This window comes from Salmo salar, chromosome ssa11, assembly GCF_905237065.1.
Source record: "Salmo salar chromosome ssa11, Ssal_v3.1, whole genome shotgun sequence".
Taxonomy (NCBI): domain Eukaryota; kingdom Metazoa; phylum Chordata; class Actinopteri; order Salmoniformes; family Salmonidae; genus Salmo; species Salmo salar.
In genome coordinates this window covers 101,005,269-101,030,711 of record NC_059452.1, presented here as the reverse complement: position 1 = coordinate 101,030,711, position 25,443 = coordinate 101,005,269, and the positions used below count along the sequence as shown (strand labels likewise).

The window sequence follows — 25,443 nt, the reverse complement described above, 5'->3', positions numbered from 1 at the left end:
GCTTATAGAGACATACCCCAAGAGACTTGCAGCTGTAATTACTGCAAAAGGTGGCTCTACAAAGTATTGACTTTGTGGAGGTGAATAGTTATGCATGCTCAAGTTTAATGTTTTCTTTGTCTTATTTCTTGTTTGTTTCACAAAAAAATTATATTTTGCATCTTCAAAGTGGTAGGCATGTTGTGTAAATCAAATGATACAAACCCCCCAAAAATCTAATTTAATTCTAGGTTGTAAGGCAAAAAAATAGGAAAAATACAATACTTTCACAAGCCACTGTATATAAATAGAACAAATAAAACACCATGAATGGATAACATAAGATCATAGATACAATTTGGCTACATAGGTCCTACAAACATTATTTGCAATGGATTGCAAAAACACAATAATCACAAGAATGGCTTTAGATCAAAGTCTATGTTGAGACCAAAAGAAGCAAGGGTCTTTAAATTAAAGATCCAGACGGGCTCTCATTTTAACAATAATAATAATAAGTCTTATGTTTGGGGAAAATCCAATACAACACATTACTGAGTACATCACTCTTCTTATAATCAAGCATAATGGTGGCTGCATCATGTTATGGGTGTGCTTGTAATCGTTAATTAGAGGGCGGATCCTCTTTTTTTCAATTTTCGCCTAAAATTGCATACCCAAATCTAATTGCCTGTAGCTCAGGCCCTGAAGCAAGGATATGCATATTAGTGGTACCATTTGAAAGGAAACATTTTGAAGTGTGTGGAAATGTGAAAGGAATGCAGGAGAATATAACACAATAGATCTGGTAAAAGATAATACATACATACATACTTTTGTATTTTTTTGTACCATCATCTTTGAAATGCAAGAGAAAGGCCATAATATATTATTCCAGCCCAGGTGCAATTTAGATTTTGGCCACTAGATGCCAGTAGTGTATGTGCAAAGTTTTAGACGAATCCCATGAACCATTGCGTTTCTGTTCAAAATGCTGTATCAAGACTGCCCAAATGTGCCTAATTTGTTTATTAATAACTTTTCATGTTCAAAATTGTGCACTCTCCTCAAAAAATAGCATGGTATTCTTTCAATGTAATAGCTACTGTAAATTGGACAGTGAAGTTAGATTAACAAGAATTTAAGCTTTCTGCCAATATCAGATATGTCTATGTCCTGGGAAATGTTCTTGTTACTTACAACCTCATGCTAATCGCATTAGCCTACGTTAGCTCAACCGTCCCATGGAAGGGACACCGATCCCAAATAAGTTTTAAGGACTGGAGAGTTTTTCAGGATAAAAAAGAAACGGAATGGAGCTAAGCACAGGCAAAATCCTAGAGGAAAACCTGGTTCAGTCTGCTTTCCACCAGACACCGGGAGATTAATTCACCTTTCAGCAGAACAATAACCTAAAACAAATCTACACTGGAGTTGCTTACCAAAAAGACAGAAAACAGTGAAGTGGTCGAGTTACAGTTTTTACTTAAATCTACTTGAAAATCTAAGTCAAGAACTGAAAATGGTTGTCTAGAAATTATCAACAACCAATTTGACAGAGTTTATAGAATTTTGAAAATAATAACGGGTGAATGTTGCACAATCCATGTGTGGAAAAGTCTTAGAGACTTACCCCAAAAGACACCTGTAATCACAGCCAAAGGTGCTTCTACAAAGTATTGACTCAGGGGTGTGAACACCTATGTAAATTAGATATTTCTGTATTAATAAAAAAATAAAAAAATAAAAAATTGTCATTATGGGATATTGTAGATGGGTGAGATTTTAACAAATATTTAATCCATTTTGAATTCAGGCTGTAACACAACAAAATGTGGAATAAGTCAAGGTGTATGAATACTTTCTGAATGTAGTGTAAGTAGGAGTAGTCTGTGAATGGTGTGTGTGTGCGGTGTGTGTGGGTGTGTGTGTGTGGTGTGTGTGTGTAGTGTGTGGTGTGTGTGTAGTGTGTGGTGTGTGTGTGTGTGTGTGTGTGTGTGTAGTGTGTCTGTGTGGTGTGTGTGTGTGGTGTGTGTAGGGTGTGTGTCCGCGCGTGCATGAGTAGAATTATGCCTAATCACATCTCTCTGATTGGGTCTAAGTGGCAAGGAGATCCCGGCCCGTATCCACAAAGCCTCTCAGAGAAGACAATTTGTCATACGTGCTGAGAACAGAGACGTTTTACTCCTCCTCATATGTGCTGAGAACAGAGACGTTATGGGTAAAAATAAAAGCTACGCATGAAGCCTCTTTAGTCATAAGAGTCATGCCTAGTCGACAGATATTTAGGACCAGCAGGTTTCTTGATAATACATTTTAAAAGGCAGTAAGTCAGTGGTTCCTGCACCATAGACAGGCAATTGCTTGGAGTTGTTAAAATGCATTTTTGATATGTCTCTATGATCGATCCATGCTACAGTATCTCTTGTACTTTTCACAATTATTTCACGAGGCCTAATTCACATGATGTGCCTAAATACTTATAACTACTAACCCAGCTAATAAATAATCACATCTTTTTATTTCAATTATTTAATTAACCTACATGTTATTTCAAGTTATCCCTTTAGAGTGCAATATTTTGTTTAAAAATATGTCTAAATTGGTCATGCCTATAAATTGGGCAATTGAAGGCATCCAGGGCCTATGTTAACATCCCGGGTCTATGTTAACATCCAGGGCCTATGTTAACATCCAGGGCCTATGTTAACTTGTGTTCGGTGAAAATGATAGACCTGTCAAACGTTGTATGAAACATTATCGGCAATTGACTTGATGCCTACAGTGCCAAAGCGATTAAGAGTTGTTCAACAGGAGTGACGAGTGTGTTGATATAATGGTAATATTGTAAAATTATGCTTTTTACAACCGCTTTTTATGATTCAGTGCAATATCACATTATTCAAAATATCAGAATTTGTTTTTTTAAAAAGGTTACAGATGTAGGACCTTAATTTGAGCCAGTTTGCTACAGCAGGAAATGTGAATTATTATGTGGATTATAATTAATGGACATTTTTGTTGGAGTTGATACATTTTTCTTTAGGACAAATCAAATCTGAAATTTCAAAGTGGAAATTACAAACTTTAGAAGCCTTTAAAAAAAGTAAAATACGCTTCAAATATACAGCAACAAAAGAGTGATCAAATTAAGATCCTACATCTGTATTCATGCCAACATATTATGGAAGAATTAAGAGTAGGCAAAGCGATCATGTCAGACAAAAATTCAAGCCTTTTAACAATGCAACATTTGATAAACAGTCACGTTCACCGTGGTTGACTGAAGAGCAAAATTGGGTTCACAGCTGGCGATGCCTCATCACGCTTATTCCCCATCATTTGCAGTAATATCAATGAGCGTCATCACTGCCTTTCCTTTGCGGTACCTCAAACTGACGTTACCAGCTGAGATAAACCTTTATGAGCTGATTTCACTTGTCTTGGCAGGGTCTTAACATGATCCTTAAACCTACGCAGAGCAGGGAGTTTTTTAGTCTTGTGAATACAGCCCCCGGGGTCCTCATTATCAGCTGTCCCTGCCCAACACCACCAATGGCACCCTGTTCCCTACATAGCGCATTATTTTTTATCAGGACCCGTAGAGCTCTGGTCAAAAGTAGTGCACTATGTAGGGAATAGGGTGCACTATGTAGGGAATAGGGTGCACTATGTAGGGAATAGGGTGCACTACGTAGGGAATAGGGCTCTGGTCTAAAGTAGTGCACTATGTAGGGAATAGGGCTCTGGTCTAAACTAGTGCACTATGTAGGGAATAGGGCTCTGGTCAAAAGTAGTGCACTATATAGGGAACAGGGTGCCATTGGGGACGCAGGCTAAAAGGCTGAATGCATTATAAAGTGATGGATTACCAAAATTACACATTGACTGTACAACTCTGGTAAGTGTTCAGCTGCTGTGGCTGCTGTGAAAGTAATGGGACCCAAACTCATTTCTACACACATTTCCACAGTGTTCTATAATTGTAACGCTTTCCCCACTTATTCATTCAACCATTCAGTACTTTCACAAGCAGACATTATACCCCAGGTGGTCCCTTGTAGCTCAGTTGGTAAAGCATGTTGCTTCCAACGCCAGCGCTGTGGGTTTGAGTCCCACAGGAGACAAGTATAAAAGATGTATGCACTCACTACTGTAAATCACTCTGGATAACCATGACTGAAATGTTGTACGTGTGACTTTTTTGCCAATTTACCTGGTGCACTATGCCTTGCGTAATGACATAAACACTAGCTCCAGGTATTAGCTAATGCCTAGTGAACCAGACTTCAGCTCAGTGGGATAACAGTGTTGCAGGTGTACATAGGACCATGGTTCAAACTCAGTTCAACACTTCTAACAAGATATGACAGTGTTCCTAACAGGATTAAAACTAGACAACTATGATACATGGACTAAATACATTTTCATGCAAATGTATAATACTGACAATAAATCGAGTCGAATCCAGTCCAGTCCAGTCCAATCTACTCCAGTCCAGTCCAGTCCAACCTAGTCCAGTCCACCTACTCTACACAAGCCCAGTTTCATATTGTTTAGAACTTACAGTCTCTGCAGGTGTGTGTATGTGGAGAAGACAATGTCATGTCAGACAGTATAGCATGGTATGTTATGGTATGGTATGTTATGGTATAGAATGGTATAGTATGGTATGGTATGTTTTGGTATAGTATGGTATGGTATGTTTTGGTATAGTATGGTATAGTAGAGTATGGCATAGTATAGTATTCAGCCATGCTGCCCTGTTCAGAGACAATTGTAATTTTCCTAAGTTCTTTTTTGTGGCACCTGACCACACGACTGAACAGTTGTCAAGGTGCGACAAAACTAGGGCCTGTAGGACCTGCCTTGTTGATAGTGTTAAGAAGGCAGAGCATTGATTTATTATGGACAGACTTCTTCCCATCTTAGCTACTACTGCATCAACACATTTTGACCATGACAGTTTACAATCTAGGGTTACTCCAAGCAGTTTAGTCATCTCAACTTGCTCAATTTCCACATTATTTATTACGATATTTAGTGTTTAATTAATGTTTTGACCCAAATACAATGCTTTTAGTTTTAGAAATATTTAGGGCTAACTTATTCCTTGCCACCCACTCTGAAACTAACTGCAGTTCTTTGTTAAGTGTTGCAGTCATTTCAGTCGCTGTAGTGTTATGGCTTTACACCCCCTGCTATGATGTGGATAAATACTTTACTCAAAGTCAGTGGCATGTCATTACTAAAAATTGAAAAAAGCAAGGGGCCTAAACAGCTACCCTGGGGAATTCCTGATTCTACCTGGATTATGTTTGAGAGGCTTACATTAAAGAACACCCTCTGTGTTCTGTTAGACAAGTAACTCTTTATCCACATCATAGCAGGGGGTGTAAAGCCATAACACATACATTTTTCCAGCAACAGACTATGATTGATAATGTCAAAAGCTGCACGGAAGTCTAACAAGACAGCCCCCACAATAATTTGATCATCAATTTCACTTAACCAGTCATCAGTCATTTGTGTAAGTGCTGTGCTTGTTGAGTGTCCTTCCCTATAAGCGTGCTGCAAGTCTGTTGTCAACAGTAACTCTTGTACTTTTCACAATAATTTCACGAGGCCTAATTCACATGATGTGCCTAAATACCTATAGCTACTAACTAGGCCAATAAATAATCACATCTTTTTATTTCAATTATTTCAATAACCTTTCACGTTATCCCTTTAGATAGACATATTTTTTTAACAAGATATAGCAATTTCCCTGCCCAACACTACGTCCCTATGGCACCCTGTTCCCTACATAGTGTTTTATTTTTTACCAGGACCCATAGAGCTCTGGTCAAAAGTAGTGCACTATGTATGGAATAGGGCTCTGGTCTATAGTAGTGCACTATGTAGGGAATAGGGTGCACTATGTAAGGAACAGGGCTCTGGTCTAAAGTAGTGCACTATATAGGGAACAGGGTGCCATTGGGGACGCAAGCTAAAAGGCTGAATGCATTATAAAGTGATGGATTACCCAAATTACACATTGACTGTACAACTCTGGTAAGTGTTCAGCTGCTGTGGCTGCTGTGAAGGTAATGGGACCCAAAGTCATTTCTACACACATTTCCACATTAGTGTTTTATGCAAATAACACGTGTTCTGTAAATGTAACGCTTCCCCCACTTATTCATTCAACCATTCAGTCCTTTCCCATGCAGACATTATTCCCCAGGTGGTCCCTTGTAGCTCAGTTGGGTAGAGCATGACACTTCCAACGCCAGCGTTGTGGGTTTGATTCCCACAGGGGACCAGTATAAAAAATATATGCACTCACTGATCTGGATAACTGTGCCTGGTCAATGACTGAAATGTTGTACACGTGACTATATTTTTGGCCAATTTACCTGGTGCACTATGCCTTGCGAAATGACATGAACACTAGCTCCAGGTATTAGCTAATGCCTAGTGAACCAGACTTTAGCTCAGTGGGATAACAGTGTTGCGGGTGTACATAGGACCATGTTTCAAACTCAATTCGACACTTCTAACAAGATATGACAGTGTTCCTAACAGGATTAAAACTAGCCAACTATGATACATGGACTAAATACATTTTCATGCAAATGTATAATATTGACAATAAATCAAGTCAAACTTCATATTGTTTAGAACTCATAGTCTCTGCTGGTGGAGAAGACATTATCAGACAGTATACTATGGTATGACATAGTATAGTATGATATAGCATAGTATTTATTTTTTACCAGATAAGTTGACTGAGAACACATTCTCATTTACAGCAACAACCTGGGGAATAGTTACATAGGAGAGGAAGGGGCGGATGAAGGAGCCAATTGTAAACTGGGGATGATTAGGTAACCATGATGGTATGAGGGACCACTTGGGAATATAGCCAGGACACTGGGGTTAACACCCATACTCTTACAATAAGTACTATGCGATCTTTAATGACCACAGAGAGTCAGGACACCCACTTAACATCCCATCCGAAAGACAGCACCCTACACATGGCAGTGTCCCCAATCACTGCCCTGGGGCCTTGGGGTATTTTATTAGACCTGAGGAAAGGGTGCCTCCTACTGGCCTTCCAACACCACTTCCAGCAGCATCTGGTCTCCCATCTAGGGACTGACCATGACCAACTCTGCTTAGCTTCAGAAGCAAGCCAGCAGTGGGATGCAGGGTTGAATGCTGCTGGCAGTATAGTATAGTTGGTATGGTATCGTATAGTACGGTATAGTATAGTATAGTATAGCATGGTATGGTATGATATAGTATAGTATGGCTTGGTATAGCATGGCACGGTATAGTATAACGTAGTATAGCACAGTATAGTATAGTATGGTGTAGTATGGTACAGTATAGTACATTATGGTACGGTATGGTATGGTATAGTGTGGTATAGTGTGTGGTATAGTATAGGATAGTATGGTATGGTATGGTATAGTTTGGTATGTTATGGTATGTTATGGTATGGTATAGTATAGTATACTATAGTACAGTACAGTACAGTGGGGTTTGGTATAGTATAATACAGTATGGTATGGTATGGTATGGTATGGTATGGTATAGTATAGTATGGTATGGTATAGAATAGTCTAGTATAGTACAGTGTGGTATGGCATAGTATAGTATCGTATAGCATAGTATGGCATGGTGTAGTATAGTATAGTATAGGTTGGTATAGTAGAGTATAGTACAGTATGGTATGGTATGGTGTAGTATAGTATAGTATGTTATAGTATGGTATAGTATGGTATAGTATGGTATAGTACGGTATGGTACGGTATGGTATGGTATTTGTATTTATTAAGGATCCCCATTAGCTGCTGCCAATAAAGCAGCTACTCTTCCTGGGGTCCAGCAAAATGAAGGCAGTTTATACAATAAAAACATTACAATACATTCACAGATTTCACAACACACCGTGTGCCCTCAGGCCCCGACAGCACAACTACCACATATCTACAGTACTAAATCCATGTGTATGTGTGTGTATAGTGCATATGTTAGCGTGTGTGTGTATGAATGTGTCTGTGCCTATGTTTGTGTTGCTTCACAGTCCCCGCTGTTCCATAAGGTGTTATTTATCAATTTTCTAAATTTTACTGCTTTCATCAGTTACTTGATGTGGAATAGTTCCATGTAGTCATGGCTCTATGTAGCACTGTGTGCCCCCCATAGTCTGTTCTGGACTTGGGGACTGTGAAGAGACCTCTTGTGGCATGTCTTGTGGGGTATGCATGGGTGTCCGAGCTGTGTGCCAGTAGTTTAGACAGACACATCGGTGCATTCAACATGTCAATACCTCTCATAAACACAAGTAGTGATGAAGTCAATCTCTCCTCCACTTTGAGCCAGGAGAAATGTACATGTCTATTATTAATATTAGCTCTCTGTGTACATCCAAGGGCCAGCCGTGCTGCCATGTTCAAAGCCAATTGTAATTTTCCTAAGTCCTTTTTTGTGGCACCTGACCACACAACTGAACAGTAGTCAAGGTGAAACAAAACTAGTGCCTGTAGGACCTGCCTTGTTGATAGTGTTGTTAAGAAGGCAGAGCATCACTTTATTATAGACAGACTTCTTAGCTACTACTGTATCAATATGTTTTGACCATGACAGTTTACAATCTAGGGTTACTCCAAGCAGTTTAGTCATCTCAACTAGATTTCCACATTATTTATTACAATATTTAGTTGAGGTTTAGGGTTTAGTGAATGTTTTGTCCCAAATACAATGCTTTTAGTTTTAGAAATATTTAGGGCTAACTTATTCCTTTCCACCCACTCTGAAACTAACTGCAGTTCTTTGTTAACCTCTTACATCTAGATGTTCCGCTAGCGGAACACCTGCTCCAATATCCAATGATGGGCGTGGCGCGAAATACAAATTCCTCTAAAATCCGAAAACTTCAATTTTTCAAATATATGACTATTTTACAGCATTTTAAAGACAAGACTCTCGTTAATCTAACCACACTGTCCGATTTCAAAAAGGCTTTACAGCGAAAGCAAAACATTAGATTATGTCAGCAGAGTACCCAGCCAGAAATAATCAGACTACCCATTTTTCAAGCTAGCATATAATGTCACAAAAAACAAAACCACAGCTAAATGCAGCACTACCCTTTGATGATCTTCATCAGATGACAACCCTAGGACATTATGTTATACAATACATGCATGTTTTGTTCAATCAAGTTCATATTTATATCAAAAACCAGCTTTTTTACATTAGCATGTGACGTTCAGAACTAGCATACCCCCCGCAAACCTCCGGTGAATTTACTAAATTACTCACGATAAACGTTCACAAAAAACATAACAATTATTTTAAGAATTATAGATACAGAACTCCTCTATGCACTCGATATGTCCGATTTTAAAATAGCTTTTCGGTGAAAGCACATTTTACAATATTCTCAGTAGATAGCCCGGCATCACAGGGCTAGCTATTTAGACACCCACCAAGTTTAGCACTCACCAATATCAGATTTACTATTAGAAAAGTTTGATTACCTTTCCTGTTCTTCGTCAGAATGCACTCCCAGGACTTCTACTTCAATAGCAAATGTTGGTTTGGTCCAAAATAATCCATCGTTATATCCAAATAGCGGCGTTTTGTTCGTGCGTTCTAGACACTATCCGAATGGTAAATAAGGGTCGTGCGCATGGCGCATTTCGTGACAAAAGATTTCTAAATATTTCATTACCGTACTTCGAAGCATGTCAACCGCTGTTTAAAATCAATTTTTATGCCATTTTTCTCGTAAAAAAGCGATAATATTCCGACCGGGAATCTGTGTTTCGGCAAATAGAGGGAAAAACACAAAGACGGGGGCGGCCAGTGCACGAGCCTAAGCCCTTTGTCCTCTGATAGACCACTTAGCAAAAGCGCTCGTGTGTTTCAGCCAGGTCTTTGAATTACGTCATTCAGCTTTTTCCCGGGCTCTGAGCGCCCATGGAAGACGTAGGAAGTGTCACGTTAGAGCAGAGATCCTTTGTAATGGATAGAGATGGCAAAGAAGTTCAAGAAATGGTCAGACAGGCCACTTCCTGTACAGAATCTTCTCACGTTTTGGCCTGCCAAATGAGTTCTGTTATACTCACAGACACCATTCAAACAGTTTTAGAAACTTTGGAGTGTTTTCTATCCAAAGCTAATAATTATATGCATATTCTAGTTTCTGGGCAGGACTAATAATCAGATTAAATCGGGTACGTTTTTTATCCAGCCATGAAAATACTGCCCCCTAGCCATAACAGGTTAAGTGTTGCAGTCATTTCAGTCGCTGTAGTAGCTGATGTGTATAGTGTTGAGTCATCTGCATACATAGACACTCTGGCTTTACTCAAAGTCAGTGGCATGTCATTAGTAAAAATTGAAAAAAGCAAGGGGCCTAAACAGCTACCCTGGGGAATTCCTGATTCTACCTGGATTATGTTTGAGAGTCTTCCATTAAAGAACACCCTCTGTGTTTTTCCAGCAGCAGACTACGATCGATAATGTCAAAAGCTGCACTGAAGTCTAACAAGACAGCTCCCACAATCATTTGATCATCAATTTAGTCATTTAGTCAATTTAGTCAAAACAGTAATTTGTGTAAGTGCTGTGCTTGTTGAATGTCCTTCCCTATAAGCGTGCTGAAAGTCTGTTGTCAATTTGTTTACTGTGAAATAGCATTGTATCTCGTCAAACACAATTTATTCCAGAAGTTTACTAAGGGTTGGTAACAGGCTGATTGGTTGGCTATTTGCGCCAGTAAAGGAGTATAGTATAGAATAGCATAGTATGGTATAATATGGTATGGTATAGCATGGTATAGTGTAGTATAGCATGACTTAGTATCGTATAGTTTAGTATGGTACGGTATGGTATGGTATGGTATAGTATATAGTATGGTATAGTATGGTATGGTTTAGTATGACACGGTATGGTATAGTATAGTATATTATGGTATGGTATGGTATAGTATGGTATGGTTTAGTATGACACGGTATGGTATAGTATAGTATATTATGGTATGGTATGGTATAGTATGGTATAATATGGTTCAGTATGGTATTTACACAACATGCCTACCACCATGAAGATGCAAAATATTTGTTATTGTGAAACAAACAACATATAAGACAAAAAGACTGAAGATTTGAGCGTGCATTACTATTCACCCCCCCCCACACACACACACACCTTTTGCAGCAATTACAGCCGCAAGTCTTTTGGGGTATGTCTATAAGCTTGGCAGATCTAGCCACTGGGATTTTTTTCCCATTCTTCAAGGCAAAACTGCTCCAGCTCCTTCAAGTTGGCAAGTTGGATGGGTTCCGCTGATGTACAGCAATCTTTAAGGCATACCACAGATTCTCAATTGGATTGAGGTCTGGGCTTTGACCAGGCCATTCCAAGACATTTAAATGTTTCCCCTTAAACCACTCAAATGTTGCTTTAGCAGTATGCTTAGGGTCATTGTCCTGCTGGAAGGTGAACCTCCGTCCCAGTCTCAAATCTCTTGAAGACTGAAACAGGTTTCCCTCAACAATTTCCCTGTATTTAGCTCCATCCATCATTCCTTCAATTCTGACCATTTTCCCAGTCCCTGCCGATGAAAAACATCCCCACAGCATGATGCTGCCACCACCATGCTTCACTGTGGGGATGGTATTCTCGGGGTGATGTGAGGTGTTGGGTTTGCGCCAGACATAGAGTTTTCGTTGATGGCCAAAAAGCTCAATTTTTGTCTGATCTAACCAGAGTACCTTCTTCCATATGTTTGGGGCGTCTCCCACATGCCTTTTGGCGAACACCAAACATTTTTTATGGCCATTCTTCCGTAAAGCCCAGCTCTGTGGGGTGTATGTCTTAAAGTGATCCTATGGACAGATACTCCAATCTCCACTGTGGAGCTTTGCAGCTCCTTCAGGGTTATCTTTGGTCTCTTTGTTGCCTCTCTGATTAACTTCTTTGGCATACTGGTTTTTGGTCGGAATTTCGGATGACTGACATGCCCAAAATAAACTGCCTGTTACTCAGGCCCAGAAGCTAGGATATGCATATACTTGGTAGCATTGGATAGAAAACACTCTGACGTTTCTAAAACTTTTAAACTTTAAAAATAACGTCTGTGAGTATAACAAAACTGATATAGCAGGCAAAAACCCTAGGAAAATCCATCCAGGAAGTGGGTGGTTTTCCATTGAATGCCTATTGACTATGTAATGTTTTAGGGCCCAGATTGCAGTTCCTATGGCTTCCAGTAGATGTCAACAGTCTTTAGACATGGTATCAGGCTTGTTTTCTGAAAAATGAAGAAGAATGAGACCTTTTGGTCAGGGGACTACGGAATCCTGCAGTACTGGTTTGCGCGCGTGACTGTGTGCACGCTCTTTGTTGTTTTTCCTTTCTATTGAATACGCTATTGTCCGGTTGAAATATTATCGATTATTTAGATAATTGACAACCTGAGGATTAGCTATAAACATTGTTTGACATGTTTCGACAAACTTTACCGGTACTATTAGAATGTATTCGTCTGCATGTTATTGACCGCCTTTGAGCCAGTGGATTACTGAACAAAACGCGCCAACAAAACTGAGTTTTTGGGATATAAAGAAGGACTTTATCGAACAAAAGGACCATTTGTTATGTAGCTGGGACCCTTGTGATTGCAACCAGATGAAGATCTTCAAAAGTAATTGATGTATTTTATTGCTATTTCTGACTTTCATGACTCCTCTGCTTGGTTGGAAAATGTTTGTATGCTTTTGTAAGCGGGGCGCTGTCCTCAGATAATCGCATGTTATGCTTTTGCCGTAAAGCCTTTTTGAAATCTGACAAAGCGGCTGGATTAACAAGAAGTTAATCTTTTAACCGATGTATGACACTTGTATTTTCATGAATGTTTATTATTACTATTTAAGTAATTTGAATTTGGCTCTCTGCAATTTCACCGGATGTTGTTGAGGTGGGTCGCTGACCAAAGATTAATGCCCTCCTTGCCTGGTCCATGAGTTTTGGTGGGCGGCCCTCTCTTGGCAGGTTTGTGGTGGTGCCATATTCTTTCCATTTTTTTATTATGGATTTAATGGTGCTCCATGGGATGTTCAAAGTTTCGGATATTTTTTATAACCCAACCCTGATCTGTACTTCTCCACAACTTTGTCCCTGACCTGCTTGGAGATCTCGGTCTTCAAGGTGCCGCTTGCTTGGTGGTGCCCCTTGCTTAGTGGTGTTGCAGATTCTGGGGACTTTCAGAACAGGTGTATATATACTGAAATCATGTGACACTTAGATTGTACACAGGTGGACTTTATCTTATTTAGATAAGATCTTACACCAGATCTTAATTAGGGGCTTCATAGCAAAGCGGGTGAATACATGCACTCACCACTTTTCCGTTTTTTAAACTTTAAAATGTTTTATATTTTTATTTCACTTCACCAATTTTGACTATTTTGTGTATGTCCATTACATGAAATCCAAATAATAATCTATTTAAATTACAGGTTGTAATGCAACAAAATAGGAAAAATGCCAAGTGGGGTGAATACTTTTGCAAGGCACTGTATAGTATGGCATGGTATGGTATAGTATAATCTGGTATGGTTTGGTATGGTATAGTATGGTTTAGTATAGTATAGTATGGTATGGTTTGTTATGGTTTAGTATGGCATGGTATGGTTTAGTATAGTATAGTATGGTATGGTTTGGTATGGTATAGTATGGTATGGTTTAGTATAGTATGGTTTACCGTAATTTCCGGACTATTGAGCGCACCTGAATATAAGCCGCACCCACTGAATTAAAAAAATAAATATATTTTGAACATAAATAAGCCGCACATGTCTATAATCCGCAGGTGCCTACCGGTACATTGAAACAAATGAACTTTACACAGGCTTTAACGAAACACGGCTTGTAACAAAAATAAATAGGCTTTAACGAAACACGGCTTGTAACAAAAATAAATAGGCTTTAACGAAACATGGCTTGTAACAAAAAATAAAACATTTGCAGTAAACAGTAGCCTACCAAGAAAGTCATTGGTCACAATCTTCCTCCTCCTGTTCACTGAAACCACTGAAGTCATCTCCTTTCAAAAAAAATTGAAAGCGGGAAAAATCCATATATTAGCCGTGTCATTGTTTAAGCCGCGAGGTTCAAAGCGTGGGGAAAAAGTTGCGGTTTATAGTCCGGAAATTACGGTAGTATATTATAGTCTGGTATGGTTTGGTATGGTATAGTATGGTTTAGTATAGTATAGTATGGTTTACTATAATGTGGTATGATTAGGTAGCCTAGCGGTAAGAGCGTTAGGCCAGTAACCAAAAGTTTGCTGGCTCAAATCCCAGAGCTGACCAGGTAAAAATCTGTCGTCCTCCGCAAAGCAGTTAACCCACTGTTCCCTGGGTGCCGTGGATGTTGATTTAAGCCAGCCCCCCGCACCTCTCTGATTCAGAGGGGTTAAATGCAGAAGACACATTTCAGTTGTACAACTAACTAGGTATCCCCATTTAGTATATTTTAGTAAGGTATAGTATAGTATGGTACTCACAGTCTCTGCAGGTGTGTGTATTTGGAGAAGATGTTGTCCGACAGTCTCTTTATCTCGTTACTCTTCAGAGACCTGCAACAGGAACACTGCACTGTTACTATGGTTATACGGGGGACACACACACACACACGCACGGATGCGTGCACGCACACACAGACACACACATCCGATCCACACATAAAGCTACTTGATAATCCAATCCATCAGCCTTGATGAGATCCTCTATTCTGTCAGATGAATGTGATATATTATATAATTAGAGCTGAGATGGAACATCAAACGAGCTTTTGTTTTTTCTCAAAATGATTGACATCCCTAAAGATTCTTATAAATATAGTAGTCAAAAGTTTAGTATTTGGTTCCATATTCCTAGCACGCAATTACATTAAGCTTGTGACTCTACAAACTGGTTGGATGCATTTGCTGTTTGTTTTGGTTGTGTTTCAGATTATTTTGTGCCCAATAGAAATGAATGGTAAATTATGTATTGTGTCATTTTGGATTCACTTTTATTGTAAATAGGAACAGAATATGTTTCTAAACACTTCTAAATGAATATGGATGCTACCATGATTACAGATAATCCTGATTGAATCGTGAATAATGAGTGAGAAAGTTGCAAAGGGTCAAAAATCATTCCCCCAAGACATACTAACCTCTCACCATTACAAATAGTAGGGGAGTATATCTTGGGGGTATGATCTTTGACCCTCTGTAACATTTTCTCACTCGTCATTATTCACGATTCATTCAGGATTATCCGTAATGATGGTAGCATCCACATCAGTGTTTCTGCTGCAGTCATTTAGCTGTGGCGCTGCGCCACGGCAAAATCATTGCCACCACAACAAAAAAATATGGAACATGCAAAACTATTGCTGCCGAGGCGCACTTTGAAGATGCTAGAACAGTTCACCTTTACTTTTCCTCAGCAAACAAAAGGACTAATGAAACAACCCCATACATAGTAGTAGAATAGCTGGTCTATTTTCCGAGTCGGCTTGTTGTTGTGTGTTCCATGCAAGATAAATATTCCTCTCGAGGAGAATTTAAGTTAAAAGTGCCATAGGGAGGGAAACATGCATTCTGACAAGCAGGCAATACACCGTATTGCCTCACGCAGCGTGACACATCTCTTTCACATAGAGTTGATCAGGTTGTCGATTGTGGCCTGTGGAATGTTGTCCCACTCCTCTTCATTGGCTGTGCTGGATATTGGGGGGAACTGGATCACGCTGTCATACACGTCAATCCAGAGCATCCCAAACATGCTCAATGGATGACATGTCTGGTGAGTATGCAGGCCATGGAAGACCTGGGACATTTTCAGCTTCCAGGAATTATACACAGTTCCTTGTGACATGGGGCCGTGCATTATCATGCTGAAACATGAGGTGATGGCGGCAGACGAATGGCACGACAATGGGCCGCCAGTAACTCGTCACGGCATCTCTGTGCATTCAAACTGCCATCGCTAAAATTCAATTGTGTTCGGTGTCCGTAGTTTATGACTGCCCATACCATAACCTCACCGCCACCATGGGGCACTCTGTTCACAATGTTGACATGAGCTCACCCACATGACGCCATACACGCGGTCTGACATCTGTTGAAACCTGGATTAATCCGTGAAGAGCACACTTCTCCAGCGTGCCAGTGTCCATCGAAGCTGAGCATTTGCCCAATGAAGTTGGTTACGATGCCAAACTGCAGTCAGGTCAAGACCCTTGTGAGGACAATGAGCATGCAGATGAGCTTCCCTGAGATGGTTTCTGACAGTTTATGCATAAATTCTTTGGTTGTGCAAACCAACAGTTTCATCCAGGTGGCTCATCTCAGACCATTCTGTAGGTGAAGAAGTCAGATGTCCTGGGCTGGCGTGGTTATATGTGGTCTCCGGTTGTGAGGACGGTTGGATGTACTGCCAAAATCTCTAAAACCACGTTGGAGGCACCTTATGGTAGATAAATGAATTTTCAATTCTCTGGCAACAGCTCTGGTTGACATTCCTGCAGTCAGCATGCCGAGCTTCAATGCCATTCAACTCTCCTTCCGTGGTCTCCAACTGCTCCTAAACACAAGTAAAACTAAATGCATGCTCTTCAACCGATCGCTGCCTGCACCTGCCCGCCTGTCCAGCATCACTTCTCTGGACGATTCTAACTTAGAATTTGTGGACAACTACAAATACCTAGGTGTCTGGTTAGACTGTAAACTCTCCTTCCAGACTCACATCAATCATCTCCAATCCAAAGTGAAATCTCGAATTGGCTTCCTATTTCGCAACAAAGCATCCTTCACTCATGCTGCCAAACATACCCTCGTAAAACTGACCATCCTACCAATCCTCGACTTCGGCGATGTCATTTACAAAATAGCTTCCAATACCCTACTCAACAAGCTGGATGCAGTCTATCACAGTGCCATCCGTTTTGTCACCAAAGCCCCATATACTACCCACCACTGCGACCTGTACGCTCTCGTTGGCTGGCCTTCGCTTCATAATCGTCGCCAAACACATTGGCTCCAGGTCATCTACAAGACCCTGCTAGGTAAAGTCCCCCCTTATCTCCGCTCACTGGTCACCATAGCAGCACCCACCTGTAGCACGCGCTCCAGCAGGTATATCTCTCTGGTCACCCCTAAAGCCAACTCCTCCTTTGGTCGTCTCTCCTTCCAGTTCTCTGCTGCCAATGACTGGAACGAACTACAAAAATCTCTGAAACTGGAAACACTTATCTCCCTCACTAGCTTTAAGCACCAGCTGTCAGAGCAGCTCACAGATCACTGCACCTGTACATAGCCCATCTATAATTTAGCCCAAACTACTACCTCTTCCCCTACTGTATTTATTTATTTTATTTATTTTGCTCCTTTGCACCATATTATTTATATTTTATCTCTGAACTTTCTTCAAACTACAAATCTACCATTCCAGTGTTTTTCTTGCTATACTTTATTTACTTTGCCACCATGGCATTTTTTTGCCTTTACCTCCCTTATCTCACATCATTTGCTCACATTGTATATAGTCTTATTTTTTTTTTCTACTGCATCATTGATTGTATGTTGTTTTACTCCATGTGTAACTCTGTGTTTTTGTATGTTGTCGAACTGCTTTGCTTTATCTTGGCCAGGTCGCAATTGTAAATGAGAACTTGTTCTCAACTTGCCTACCTGGTTAAATAAAGGTGAAATAAATAAATAAAAAATAAAAATTGCAAGCCCCCTCAAAACTTGAGACATCTGTGGCATTGTGTTGTGACAAAACTACACATTTTAGAGTGGTCTTTTATTGTCCCCAGCAAAAGGTGCACCTGTGTAATGATCATGCTGTTTAATCAGCTTCTTGATATGCCACACCTGTCAGGTGGATGGATTATCTTGGCAAAGGAGAAATGCTCGCAAACAGGGATATAAATCCAATTAAGAAAAAGCTTATTTCTTGTGCGTATGGGACATTTCTGGGATCTTTTATTTCAGCTCATGAAACATGGGACCAACACTTTACATGTTGTGTTTATATTTTTGTACAGTATAGTTAAAAGATCATTTGTGATTTGGCTAATGATTAGCCCAATAGGATAAATGCAGATAGGCAACCCCAGGCTTCAGCCTATTTATTTATAGACACAATGCTGCATCAGTTGGGCTACAAGTGATAATGCTTATTGCTACAGTAATAGCATACCTGATAATATGGACCATGCATAGGCTATGAAATAATTGTAATTCATAATTTTACCAATATATTATTGGGCTCATTTCTGGAGGTGGAAATTATATTTTAGATGGTGTTAGCATAATTTTATTTTGGAATAGAATGTCCTAAAAAGTCACCAGAACTGAGCTTTTCAGTCCTGCTACATAAAAATTTCCCAGACCCCACAAAACAAAGGGGAGGGAGGTGAGAAATTGTATTAGTTTAATTAGATGTAGTCACCTGTTTAGGGGACCTACGTGGTTCTGCTACCAGATCTGACCATCATGCTTATAAATCAATCTGTGGACACCGTAGATCGAAATAGCTTGCACAGTAGCATATTTTGTCACCCTGTGTGATGTAGGTTGTGAAATCTGAAATGTCTTGATTAAGGGATGTCCCTTCTACCATTTCATTCGCTCTTCCGACTGTCCGTCAACTCCTGGCTGAACCCTATGTCAAAGCAACTGATAAAGCACATGCCTGCGATCGTTACATCGTAGTGCAGCAGGAGATGGTGGTTTCATCACAACAGCACATTCAGAGATCAATTTATAGCCATTAATCTAAAATAATTATTAAAATAACAGATTTTAAACAAAAAACTACTTTCTGTTGGTGATAGCTGAACAAGATTAATATGAGATGAAAGGAGAGTTCCTAACGAGTTCAGGAAGCCAAACTAGAGCTCTCTGTACAGTGCATTCGGCCCCTTTTTTCCCCACATTATGTTACGTTACAGCCTTATTCTAAAATTGATTAAATCGTTATTTTCCCCTCATCAATCTACACACAATACCCGATAACGACAAACCAAAAACAGGTTTTTAGACATTTTTGCAAATGTATAAAACCCCCAAAAATGAAATATCACATTTACGTAAGTATTCAGACCCTTTACTCAGTACTTTGTTGAAGCACCTTTGGCAGCGATTACAGCGTCAAGTCTTCTTGGTTATGACGCTACAAGCTTGGCATACCTGTATTTGGGGAGTTTCTCCCATTCTTCTCTGAGGATCGTCTCAGGCTCTGTCAGGTTGGATGGGGAGCGTCTCTGCACAGCTATTTTCAGGTCTCTCCAGAGATGTTTGATTGGGTTCAAGTCCAGGCTCTGGCTCGGGCCACTCAAGGACATTCAGAGACTTGTTCCGAGGCCACTCCTGCATTGTCTTGGCTGTGTGCTTAGGGTCGTTGTCCTGTTGGAAGGTGACCCTTCACCCCAGTCTGAGGCCCTGAGCGCTCTGGAGCAGGTTTTCATCAAGGATCTCTCTGTACTTTTCTACATTCATCTTTCCCTCGATCCTGATTAGTCTCCCAGTCCCTGCCGCTGAAAAACATCCCCACAGCATGATGCTGCCACCACCATGCCTCATCGTAGGGATGGTGCCAGGTGTCCTTCAGACGTCAGGCTTGGCATTCAGGCCAAAGAGTTCAATCTTGGTATCATCAGACTAGAGAATCTTGTTTCTCATGGTCTGAGAGTCCTCTAGGTGCCTTTTGCAAACTCCAAGCGGGCTGTCATGTGCCTTTTACTGAGGAGTGGCTTTCGTCTGGCCACTCTACCATAAAGGCCTGATTGGTGGAGTGCTGTAGAGATGGTTGTCCTTCTGGAAGATTCTCCCATCTCCACAGAGGAAATCTGGAGCTCTGTCAGAGTGACCATCGGGTTCTTGGTCACCTCCTTGACCAAGGCCCTTCTCCCCCGATTGCTCAGTTTGGCCGGGCGGCCAGCTCTAGGGAGAGTCTTGGTGGTTCCAAACTTCTTCCATTTAAGAATGATGGAGGCCTTTGTGTTCTTTGGGACCTTCAATGCTGCAGACATTTTTTGGTACTTTTCCCTAGATCTGTGCCTCGACACAATCCTGTCTCAGCGCTCTACCGACAATTCCTTCGACCACACGGCTTGGTTTTTGCATGCACTGTCAACTGTGGGACCTTATAGAGACAGGTTATTTACCTTTCCAAATCATGTCCAATCAATTGAATTTACCACAGGTGGACTCCAATTTGTAAGGATCGACGCTGGTAGACGAGAAGCAAGTACAGAGAGTGAACATTTAATTAGCAACAGACATGGAACAGGACAGGACAGCGTCCGGACATGAGCACATAACAACATTAATGCAGATACAGGGAACAAAGGGGGGAATAGACGGGGCAATCAAAGGGAAGGAGTCCAGGTGAGTCCAATGAGCGTTGCTGCACGTAATGATGGTGACAGGTGTAGGTAATGAAGGGCAGCCTGGCGCCCTCGAGCGCCAGAAAAGGAGAGCGAGAGCAGGCTTGACAGTACCCACTAGGGGCGCCACCCGGTGTCCCAGCTGAGCGAGCCTGACGTGCCGGCTGAGGCATGGGCGCTGGACAAGGCGGCTGGGGGCGTAGAAGCCCAACGAGCTGGCAGCGGCGTGGGAGCCTGCGAGCTGCCTGAGGCGTGAAAGCCTGACGATCCCACTGAGACATGGGAGGTTGGCGAGCCAGCTAAGGCGTGGGAGCCCAATAAACCGGCTGAGGCATGACGTGGGATGAGCGCCTCATGAGCCGGCTGAGGCGTAGGAGCCCGACGAGCAGGCTGAGGCATAATGTGGGATGGGAGCCTGCCGACCCAATCGGGGCAAGAAGACCTCTCGAGCCAGCTAAGGCGTGGAAGCCCGACAAGCTAGTTGAGGCACCCCCGGTTCCTTCAGCGATGGCAGCCGGACCCGATGTCACCAACCAAAAAAACAAAAAACAAAAACCTCCCTGATGCTTCTTAGTGGTGGTGGTGTCAGCGCTGGTAGACGAGAAGCAAGTACAGGGAGTTTAACGTTTAATTAGCAACAGACAGGGAACAGGACAGGACAGCGTCTGGACATGAACATATAACATTAATGCAGATACATGGAACAAACGGGGGAGCAGACAGTTATAGACGGGGCAAGGAGTCCAGGTGAGTCCAATGAGCGCTGCTGCACGTAATGGTGGTGACAGGTGTGCAGCCTAGCTGCTCTCCAGCGCCAGAGAGGGAGAGAGGGAGCAGGTGTGACACCAATCAAGTTGTAGAAACATTTCAAGGGTGATAAATGGAAACAGGATCCACCTGAGCTCAATTTCGAGTCTCATAGCAAAGCGTCTGAATACTTACGTAAATAAGGTATTCTTTCTGTTTTTTATTTTTCATATAATTTGCACTGCACTTTTATGTGTGTATTTGTTTTATGTTACGTTAGAGTAACAATAAACATACAAATATGTATTTTTATGTGTGTATTTGTTTTATGTTACGTTAGAGTAATGGTCTGGGAATGTCTGAGATTTTAGTGTCTGTCACCACTTGTAATTTCACAGGAAATAAACTACTGCTGTTACATCCTCATCTCATCTGAAGAGGTGAATCTAGTCAGTAAATTATCTGAATTTACTTCCCTGATTCACTGCCTGTGTGTGTGTGTGTGTGTGTGTGTGTGTGTGTGTGTGTGTGTGTGTGTGTGTGTGTGTGTGTGTGTGTGTGTGTGTGTTGTCAGGACCAGACCAACCACATCTCTACTCTGGGACTGTAATGAAACCTCGCTAATACAGACCCACATATAAACACAAGCACACGACACATGGTTGCAAAAACACACACACACACACACACACACACACACACACACACACACACACACACACACACACACACAGAGAGAGAGAGAGAGAGGTACTTACAGCCAGGTGACATTGGTGGAGACTTGAGGAACGTCATGTAGGTTGACTTCCACACACTCCAGCTCTGTCTTGATACAGTCACAACGCTGTGGGTACTGCTGCAAGACTACACAACAACACACAAGTAATACACAACTACACACAGATACAATAATACTGCAGATCTACACCAACACACACACACACACACACAAACACAAACACAAACACACACAAACACTTACAGCAGTCTTCTGGTAACGGTAGGACCTGTGGTTCGACCTTCCTGATGGTTCGATCAAAGATGTCCGCCCATCCACTGTTGTCTCCTACAGACACAAAAACATCAGTTATGTATAGTAGCACACCTAGCTAGCATGGCACATTAACGCTTCCAACACACCCTGACAGCGTCATTGCATTTTGATACACCAGAATTGCATTCATTTCCAATGAAAACGCTGTGTTTGTCCTTGCAGCATTGCGTTGCAGAGGCAGTTGAAGTGTGTTCTTTGTGGTGCCATACGCTGGATTTATAGAACGTATGCGTCAAACTGTACGCATAGACGGCTTGACAGAAATGGTAGCAGAAGGGGAATGTTGGACTTTTGTTACATACATATCCAGATGATGCTGCGGACTATAGGCCTTTAACCTGTTAAACCTTTCCAAAGGACACATGATATTATATTCTACCGTCATAAAGTACATTTCTGTTTCAAAATTATAAGTCCAACAAACACATGCTTAGTACTGTTAGGAAAGCAAGAACTGTAGGATTCAGATAACGGTGTTGAAATGTCAGTGTAATTGCTGAATTGACATGGAATTGACCCCAACCCTGTCTACAACTCACATTTTTATCTGAAAATATTTTGGCTTTGCAACAAACCTACAGTTCAAGTCAAAAGTTTGGACACACCTACTCATTCAAGGGTTTTTCTTTATTTTTACTATTTTCTACATTGTTGAATAATAGTGAAGACATCAAAACTATGAAATAACACATATGGAATCATGTAGTAACCAAAAAAGTGTTAAACAAATCAAAATATATTTTAGATTTTAGATTCTTCAAAGTAGCCACCCTTTGCCTTGATGACGGCTTTGCACACTCTTGGCCTTCTCTCAACCAGCTTCACGAGGAATGCTTTGCCAACAGTTTTGAAGGAGTTCCCACATATGCTGAGCACTTGTTGGCTGCTTTTCCTTCACTCTGCGGTGCAACTCATCCCAAACCATATCAATTGGGTTGAGGTTGGGTGATTGTGGAGGTCAGGTCATCTGATGTAGCACTCCATCACTGTCCTTGGTCAAATAGCCCTTCCACACCCTAGAGGTGTGTTTTGGGTCATAGTGGGACTAACAAATAATAGTCCCACTAAGCACAAACCAGATGGGATGGCGTATTGCTGCAGAATGCTGTGGTAGCCATGCTGGTTAAGTTTGCCTTGAATTCTAAATAAATCACAGACAGTGTCACCAGCAGAGCACCCCCACACCATCACACCTCCTCCTCCATGCTTCACGGTGGTAACCACACATGCGGAGATCATCTCTTCACCTACTCTGCGTCTCACAAAGACATGGCGGTTGGAACCAAAAATCTCAACTTTGGTTTCATCAGACCAAAGGACATATTTCCACCGGTCTAATGTCAATTGCTCATGTTTCCTGGCCCAAGCAAGTCTCTTCTTATTATTGGTGTCCTTTAGTAGTGGTTTGTTTGCAGCAATTCGACACTGAAGGCCTGATTCACGCATTCTCCTCTGAACAGTTGATGTTGAGATGTGTCTGTTACTTGAACTCCGTGAAGCATTTATCTGGGCTGCAATCTGAGGTGCAGTTAACTCTAATGAATTTATCTTCTGCAGCAGAGGTAACTCTGGGTCTTCCTTTCTTGTGGCGGTCCTCATCAGAGCCAGTTTCATCATAGCGCTTGACGGTTTTTGTTCTTGACATTTTCCAGATTGACTGACCTTCATGTCTTATTGTAATGATGGACTGTCGTGTCTCTTTGCTTATTTGACCTGTTCTTCCCATAATATCATTGATTTTCACATTGCAAGGAGTTGCATGGCCATTTTCTTAGACTGCGTGATAGGATGCTGATTCCCCAACACATACTGAAAGGCGAGGATTTTGTGTTTCTTCCTGTGCTGTCCTAATGGATTAACAATCTCAAATTCATCAGAATATAAAATAATCTGGACTGCATTATCATATTTAGAAAATATTGGATGCTTTTGAAATGTTTCTACACCTTGGAAATCTGATAGGACACCGTCCACAAACCTATGGCTTTAAATTCTCATGTTTTAGTCTTCATGGTTTCAGGAATTGGAACATATTGAAAGGTGGTCTGTTTATCAGTACAATTGCATCTGAATTTGTATTCAATTGGTTCAACAAATGGAAAATAGGCCTCATAATATTTGGCCTTTTTGCTCTGAGTGGACAGTGCTGATAATCCATGCAGAACAAAACTTGGTTTTATTGTCCCATATACAATATTTGCGCTGCGGTTGAATTGTCCAGTCTGTGTGATTCACAAATCATTTCAACCCAATTTTCATACTTGAGTACAAGATACCTTAAAAGAGAATTACTCAAGTAAATGTGAAAGTCACCCAGTAAAATACAACTTCAGTAAAAGTCTAAAAGTATTTGGTTTATATGTACTTAAGTATCAATAGTAAAAGTATAAATCATTTAATATTCCTTACATTAAGCAAACCAGGCGGCACGTAGGTAGCCTAGTGGTTAGAGTGTTGGGCCAGTAACCGAAAAGTTTCTGGATCAAATCCCCTAGCTGGCAAGGTAAAAATCTGTCGTTCTACCCCTGAGCAAGGCAGTTAACCCACTGTTCTCCATGTGCTGTGGATGTTGATTATGGCAGCCTCCTGCACCTCTCTGATTCAGAGGTTGGGTTAAATGTGGAAGATGCATTCAGTTGTACAAGTGACTAGGTGTCCCTCAGATGACATGGTTTTCTTGTTGTTTTTTTTAACGGATAGCCAGGTGCACAGTTCAACACTCAGACATAATTTACATTTGTGTTTAGTGAGTCTGCCAGATCAGAGGCAGTAGGGATGACCAGGGATGTTCTCTTGATAAGTGCATGAATTAGACAATTTTCCTGTCCTGCTAAGCATTCTAAATGTAACGAGTACTTTTGGGTGTCAAGGAAAATGTAAGGAGTAAAAAAGTGCATTATTTTCTTTAGGAATGTAGTGAAGTAAAAGTTGTCAAAAATATCAATACTAAATTAAAGTACAGATACCCCCAAAAACGACTTAAGTAGTAAGTTCAAGTATTTTGACTTAAGTGCTTTACACCACTGCTTAAATTAGGGTTATTAGAGGTGTCAATAATAGAGGTATACTTTTCAATTATGCTTTGTATTGTGCTTGAAGCAAGCATGTTGTCCTCTTGTAGTTTCAATGTGACTGCAAAGGTTCTTGTAACATCTTACTGAGTAACATGTCTACTGTTGTGCTCAGTGACATCAGATCAATGAGTG

General features: G+C 40.9%; 1 protein-coding gene across 2 annotated transcripts in view; it reads right to left on the bottom strand.

Annotated features, from left to right (window-relative positions):
* Positions 1–25,443, bottom strand: part of LOC106591039 (relaxin receptor 2) — a 269,349-nt gene that overhangs the window by 199,850 nt on the left and 44,056 nt on the right. For both annotated transcript variants that reach the window (XM_045690183.1, XM_045690182.1), the window contains exons 3-5: positions 22,166–22,249; positions 21,942–22,047; positions 14,555–14,626 (exon numbers count right to left, since the gene is read on the bottom strand). In XM_045690183.1, the coding sequence (XP_045546139.1) occupies positions 14,555–14,626; positions 21,942–22,047; positions 22,166–22,249 (262 nt within the window). The remainder of the gene's footprint in view (positions 1–14,554; positions 14,627–21,941; positions 22,048–22,165; positions 22,250–25,443) is intronic.